This window comes from Habropoda laboriosa, unplaced genomic scaffold (genome assembly GCF_001263275.1).
Source record: "Habropoda laboriosa isolate 0110345459 unplaced genomic scaffold, ASM126327v1 scaffold54, whole genome shotgun sequence".
Lineage (NCBI taxonomy): Eukaryota > Metazoa > Arthropoda > Insecta > Hymenoptera > Apidae > Habropoda > Habropoda laboriosa.
The window spans coordinates 59,684-66,499 of record NW_017100156.1 but is presented as its reverse complement, the minus strand read 5'-3'; the positions used below and the strand labels follow the sequence as shown (position 1 = coordinate 66,499).

Here is a 6,816-nt window from a genome sequence, read left to right as displayed (position 1 = left end):
GCTCGATTATTTTTTAATCATTTCGAATAGGTAAAGTTTAACTGTTGGTCGGTTTGTTCGCAAAACTATAAAGAAGGAAAATCGTTACTTACAAGGAGTTTAATACGCATCCTGTGTTTCTTAAGCGGAAGAATGACAGTTCCCTCGTAAAATTCTCACAAGAATTACTGTCCAATTTTTCTTACGGTTTATTCTTTGATTACTTTCATATTTCCTCTCTCTTTTACTCCTCCTCCCTCTCCTATATTTCTTGTATGATTACAATCGATACCATTGGATGCTCCAAATGGCGGTAAATTACATTCCTTTCGTAATCTTTAAAAGTATCTCATCTCTACATTAAGTACTACTTTTGAATACAAAGAAAGTAAACAAATAACTGTTGTTACTAATTCATTTTTATGTAGAATTATGAAATACACATTTCCCTGATTACAAAAAGGTTCTGAAAAGACAATGAAAACCCTGACGTTCATGTCAATTAGAATTACACAATTCGCGTTTAACCGGAAGTGAATAATGCAGGATACATCGTGTCACCGAAACATCCACTGAACTCAAATTCTTTTCAAAGATGGAATGACACGCAATTAACGTCAGCATGTTTTCCTGTTAATTTCGTTTATATATTTGGCCGTAAGGGAACGTGTTTTCAATAATCGTAAGTTCATTCGACGATACGTTGACAACGTGTATCATGAAAAATCTTGTTTCGTTTACTTTATATTGCGTTTTCGTATATTTCCTTCGTGAGGGTGTTGTAAGTTGTTTTCAGAAATGAAAAATTTCTATCATGTTATATTTATAATATACGAAATTGGTAAACTTTAATTAAAGTTGAAATTAAAATTAAAATTAAAAAATTAAATAGAACAAGTACTAATATTACTATTATTATTGCTAATTATTGTGATAATGACATATAACGTATTTTATTGAACAGCACTGTACTAAGAATTTTTATTACTATAAATACGAAAAGAATTACTTTTCTAGTCTTTAAAATGTCGTTCTGGGAATCAACAAGTAGACATGCAATTTCAAAAAGTGTTAAAAACATGCAAAAATCGCTATGTTGGTACTAATATGAATAATTCTGAAGAGTCTATGTCTACGGAGAGCAGTAATTCAGGAAGTGATTCTAGTTCCGAGGATGATGTGTACGATAAAAACTTTTTCTATAAAAAGGGTTATAGATCTTTCAACAATCAGTCCACGAACAGCCAGAGATATAGGTGCGATTTAAATAATAAATAACTGATAATAAGTGTACTTATAATAATTGTCTCTCGCATATGAAATAAAAATTACACAATATACACATTACACCATACATTTTACTTTTGAAATTGCTGATAAATTATTAATTAATTTCTTAATGGATATAGAAATTCCGACAAAAATAACGATATGAATACATATTCGTCTGATCATTCTACCAATGGAAATCTCAGAGACTTTCAAAATATAAAACATACTCGTAAGGTCAACGATCGAGATTTGTGGAATTCAAGAGATTCGCGTAATAGAACAAGTGATTTTAATAATGGAGACACGAGTAACGATGATATGCGCTTTAATAACAATACTGACCGAGAACAAGCTGTAAGAATTACAGATTATTCAAATTTGATATTTTATCATTGCTTTGCAAGCCTTTAAATTAAATATACAATTAAATACTTTAATGTTACAGTGTATTGTACAATGTTTCTTCAATGAATTGAATGCTGTAAGTAAAATTCGAAGTATTCACTTAATATGTAAATAAAAGGACAATTATTTCACTTACATAATAATTAATACATTTTCTTTTATAAACATTGATGTATAATTTAAATTTTACTTGCTGAATAATAGGTAGATCAGAAGGGATTTCCAGAAAAAGACTTTGTGATCCCTCTGATGAGTCAAAATATTCATGACCCAGAATTGAAAGATTTTGTTGAAGAATCAATTATAGAATGTTTTCATTATCTTGAGTCAAATAAAAGGGAAAAATGTGAATTTTCGCAAAACTTATTGACGTGTTTGGCAGAAAAAGGACAACAAGTGAGACTTTTATAATACTTATATGTTTGGCGGTGACGATAAGCAGGAGGAAAGTGATAGACGGAAAAACAAAGGTTATATTTTGTCTTGAGCTTCCTAGTTAGACTCGTTACTGAGGCTACCTAGGAGACCCGTAGCTTAGTGAGGATTGTGAGAATTGGTGGTTAGTTCGCCCCCTCTGGTGGTGGAGCGTAGGAGGTGTCCCGCCACATATGTATTTGTTATAACTTTAAATTTATTGAAATTAATTTTTTAACATAAACATTTTTTTCAGAATTGTGAAGATTGGGAAAATTAAGAAACCTAGTTTTATTGCAGTTACCTTAAATGTGGTAAAATGATGTGTACACAACAATAACATTGTATTTAGATCTATATATTTAAGCGTACAAAAAAATAAAAGCATTTAAAATATTAACAAAAATTATTATTTTTGTAAAACGATTATCATTTATATTTTAAGTGAAAATAATTTGTATTTAAATTTTAGTTACATTAAAAAGTAATATTTCTAAAAGCGTTATGTATATTACAATGGTGTCATTTATATTGATAGTATACAATGTGCGGTTTTACGTGTATTTGTACAATATTTACAAACAGTATTTCAAATTTCATATTTTTTGATATTATATTTTTCTATTTTTTTTTTAATTGCAGCAATATTGTAATTCATATCTATCAAATAGTACAATATGTATTGTAAAAGGAACATTTATAGATTTGAGTAACATTAAAATGTTGAATATCTTTTTAATGAGAGATGCTTGTAGTGCTTTTAGCGCGACAATGATGCGTACAGTAATATTGCAAAGTCGTAGTGTGAGTAGTTTGTCATTCACAAGCATAAAGCATTGAAAAAGTCAAGGCCCCAGTCACCCTTTTTTAGAATATTTAATAAAAATATTAAATATCTGAAAGTGATTAATTTCAATTACCTGAAAAAGGTCGTATAGTTAAGCATTTTATAATATTAATGTTGTTTTAGGTGGAATCTATTTGTAAATATTTTTTATATTGTAGAAGTGTTGTAAATAATATTTTGTCAACACTATTATGTTTTACAATATTCCTTATTACTAATGTAATATTGAGTTGATTAAATTTCAAAAATATTACTTATTTTTAGTTGTACCTACATTTACTATAGTACAACCTATATGTAACACATTTTTACAAACATGAGAAACTATTTTCTTTTCTTTAAATTTTCAAAGCGCTGAATTAAATCATCAAAATTAATATCTTCACTAGTAGATGGATTATTGGAGGGTAAATCATTGTCTGACGGCACAGCTGGCAAATCTGGAAGCTGAAAATCATTCATCGGCATTTTCGACCGCGGTTGTGGTTTTGGTTTCTGGTCAGACTGTAATAAAAAATGATAAGTAAATGTATAACGTAAATATATAACAGATATATATAATGTACCACAGAGTCATATAGTGAAAGAAAATGTTATAAAGTTTTAATTGATACTTATTTGAAATGTTTCACTTTTTAAATAGAAAACTAAAATGATATATCAAAGAATTTAATACAGCTAATTATAACGCCGGTTTCATATTTATTGATTTTAACTGTTCATTATTGAATTACCTGTTTATTTAAATCCGGTGGAAACGATGCGTATGGTGGAGGCAAATCATTTTCCTTAATAAATAAAAATTTTTAATTGTCAAATAATTTAGTTAATACAATTTATGTTATATCACTCACAGGTTTGTCATCATTAGAATTGTCTAAAGGAATGTTGTAAGAAACGTTAGGTGGATTATAAGGAACGTTTTGATCTTTATTTTGAGAAATTCCTGATGGAGTTACAAATCCTATAGGTCCTTTTTCTGAATTCTAAAAAAAAAGAAATATAAATCAAAATTTGACTAAAAAATATATAAAAAAAAAAGAGAGAATTACTTACAGTTAAATTGGATGCAGGATCTGGTAATAATGGAGGCTGGGGGAAGCCAATAAATCCAACTGGCTGTGGTATGCCACCCCCAGAAGCTATGTCTAAATTGTTCCTTTCTCCACTGTTTCCAACATCTATCAATAAAGCATCTTGACCTTCTGCCATTATCTGTAATGTTGCAATTAATACATTTATTAGCACAATAGAAATAAAAATATTGTTCTTATTGTTAATAATACTATTTCATTATTTTTACCTGTGGATCTGGTTCATATGCAACATCATAATTTTTTGCAATCTCTATAAGATACTTTTCTACAAGAAGTTTAGGTGGTGATTGAACACTCATTTTGTGCTTTAGCTTCTCAGAAATAGTTTGTATTGCTTCTTCTCTACAGGCTTCTGTATATTGTTTTCCATATTTAGATGTCAAGATATCAGCAATTACTTTGATTTCTTGAACATCAGTTTGTATTCTAGGAGCAACCCAAATTATAGTAGAAATAGCTTCTGCTAATCCATCGTCTAAGTTTCTATAAGAACAAATATGAAGTACATAAATTAAAATTCATATGCCATTGACAATTATTAATAATTTTTTATTAATGAAATATCGATCTTATATAATTATGTTCTTACTAAAAATTTAAGTAATGAAATTGTGATCGTTCTTAGTAATATTTAACAACTAGTCATCATCGCAATGATGTACTTACTTCATTTGCTGAATAAGTCCGAAACGCGCAAGTAAAAGATCACAATACATTTCGAGCAATTCCATAGCCTCGACCATATAATCTTCTCTAATAATATGTTCCACACGTATTTTTGCTCTTTCTACTTTTCCCGCAGCAATATAATCGGCTATTTCTTTTCGTGCTTTTTGAGCAAGCTCTGTTTTCTTTTTCTCCAGCAACTTTAGCCTATTTATTGCTAGACGCAAATGCGTCTTCAATTTTGTGTAATTTGGTCCACTTGAAAACATGTTTGCTGAATCGTCCTTGCCACAGCTAAAGTAAATTGATATAATCTTTCATACTCTCACGTAGGATTGCAATAGAGGTTATTCGGAAACTGACAGAAAGTGACAACTCAAAAGGATTAACTGTGATTCAAGTTCACTGTATATATAGTACTTTCGAATTATGATGTTTTTTACTTGTAATCAGTGTAGATAAAATAATATATAACAAAAAGATTTAAAAAGAAAAAAATGTTATCTGCATGTTAAATGTTCTTATGAATCATATTTATGTAGTATATACATGATTTTCCTCAATGCGCTGTTGTATTTGCGCACAAGTACGATATGGCGCACTATTCAAGCATTTTAACTCTTATTGTTAACAAATATACAGTTAAAGTATTAAACATGATTATGGAACTAAAGTTAGAATAATATTGTAAATTTCTCAAAATAAATGACAAGCAAACTTATTAATATTATATTATAGCAAAAAGAAGGTTATTATAAATATAAGTATGCAGTAATTGATACCTACATGATTTTAAATTTCCTAGATTGAGGGCGCTTCAGTAAATCGATCAATCGATTTCTTAATAATACATACTCGTTTTCGTTGAATCTGGCCGAAACAAAAATCAGCGCTTTGTCGGTTTGCACGTTATCTCTGAATTGTTGCTTTATTTTTTAATTTCTTGATGTTTTACGCACCTGAACTTCTTTCTCTTCGACGGAAAGGCAAACTGGCACGATGCTGGTTGGCCGCGACTGTCAGTGAGAAAATGTTTAAACAAACTTGTAAACCAGCATTGATTAAAAACATGGATGTATCCCTTATTTGGTAAAATGCTTTATTCATTCTTTTAATTGTTTTCACATTTTTAAATTTACCTATTAATATCGCTATTTCTTTACTTCATTATCATTGTACTATAGACTTCTATTCATTTTTATTTAGTTGTTGAATAAATAATTATTCTTATACGAATATTTTTTATTCTTGCACTTTTAGTGAAGAAATCTTATCAACAATTGAATTACGAAATGGAAGAAAGTGTGGCAGATTTAGTCTTTACCTTTCTTCGCAATTAATGTACGGTGTTACGAAAATACTTTTCTATCAAGCGAAATTTTTTCAAGGTATTTTCATCAAGCATCGAAACTTAAATTTATATTTCGCAATTCTTACAATGATAAATATTATTTTCTATTATTCGTATTAATTTTGTTTTTATCATAGATTACATGTTCGAAATAAGCTGGAAATTAATCGGAATAAACAGGTACAGTTCTAAATTTTGGAGCACTACTCTTCTGGAAATCTTGTTTAAATTTGATTCTACAATGTTTAATTGCAATATTCAATTTTACTATTATTTAAACATATTAATAATCTAATAAGTTAGAATTTTTTGATGAATTTTAAATTTCAAATTTTGTGTTAATAAGAGAAATGTTATATCACAATTATTTCTCATAGGCATAAAGAATTGAACGCAGCAGCGGCTTTAGAATTACCGGAAGTTCCTCCTATAAACGAGCTATTCCGAAACTTAGAAGTATCATCGAATTTACACCTTATTACGGAAGAACCTTATACTTCCGTCGTAGAACAGGTACTGAAAGATTATTTTCACAATAAAAGAATAGTTTTCAATTAAGAATAGTAGAATAAGTTTTTAAAAATTTATAACGTTATATTATTCAAATATAGATGCAAGGCGAAATGAATTTCGGAGTACTATCCACTTATGAGATGGAGAAATTCTTATTACCTGTTGTGGAGGGATTATCCTTGTTAGTTTTCCATATTTTTACCAACTCCACAATCCTCAACCTTTCCAACTTTATAATTTTAAGTTTTAAAAGTTCGATTTCTAATAGATAA

General features: G+C 28.8%; 3 protein-coding genes across 3 annotated transcripts in view; 1 reads left to right on the top strand and 2 right to left on the bottom strand.

Annotated features, from left to right (window-relative positions):
- LOC108576996 overlaps positions 1-231 on the bottom strand; it is a 1,589-nt gene extending 1,358 nt beyond the window's left edge. The window contains exon 1 of the mRNA XM_017940078.1: positions 93-231. Coding sequence (XP_017795567.1) covers positions 93-110 — 18 coding nt within the window. The 5' untranslated portion in view covers positions 111-231. The remainder of the gene's footprint in view (positions 1-92) is intronic.
- A 466-nt stretch (positions 232-697) lies between these two features.
- Positions 698-2,067, top strand: LOC108576402 (general odorant-binding protein 71). The gene is made up of 5 exons (XM_017939394.1): positions 698-760; positions 997-1,235; positions 1,389-1,605; positions 1,697-1,732; positions 1,861-2,067. Exons 1-5 carry the CDS (start codon positions 698-700, stop codon positions 2,065-2,067), a joined length of 762 nt encoding a protein of 253 aa, XP_017794883.1.
- A 1,174-nt stretch (positions 2,068-3,241) lies between these two features.
- Positions 3,242-5,045, bottom strand: LOC108576781 (IST1 homolog). The gene is made up of 6 exons (XM_017939843.1): positions 4,681-5,045; positions 4,221-4,497; positions 3,974-4,132; positions 3,772-3,903; positions 3,652-3,705; positions 3,242-3,421 (listed from the first exon to the last, which is right to left on the bottom strand). The coding sequence occupies exons 1-6, from the start codon at positions 4,947-4,949 to the stop codon at positions 3,242-3,244; spliced, it is 1,071 nt and encodes a 356-aa protein (XP_017795332.1). The 5' UTR covers positions 4,950-5,045.
- Positions 5,046-6,816: the final 1,771 nt, after the last annotated feature.

What these genes read in the sequence shown, in the direction of transcription:
- LOC108576781 (XM_017939843.1), bottom strand. Translation starts at nt 4,949, where the DNA reads ATGTTTTCAAGTGGACCAAATTACACAAAATTGAAGACGCATTTGCGT. An exon ending in ATCCTGCATCCAATTTAACT is followed by an intron (nt 3,904 to 3,973) that starts GTAAGTAATTCT and finishes CTTTTTTTTTAG; the next exon opens with AATTCAGAAAAAGGACCTAT. An exon ending in ATTCTAATGATGACAAACCT is followed by an intron (nt 3,706 to 3,771) that starts GTGAGTGATATA and finishes TTATTTATTAAG; the next exon opens with GAAAATGATTTGCCTCCACC.
- LOC108576402 (XM_017939394.1), top strand. Translation starts at nt 698, where the DNA reads ATGAAAAATCTTGTTTCGTTTACTTTATATTGCGTTTTCGTATATTTC. An exon ending in ATACTGACCGAGAACAAGCT is followed by an intron (nt 1,606 to 1,696) that starts GTAAGAATTACA and finishes TTAATGTTACAG; the next exon opens with TGTATTGTACAATGTTTCTT. An exon ending in TCTTCAATGAATTGAATGCT is followed by an intron (nt 1,733 to 1,860) that starts GTAAGTAAAATT and finishes GCTGAATAATAG; the next exon opens with GTAGATCAGAAGGGATTTCC.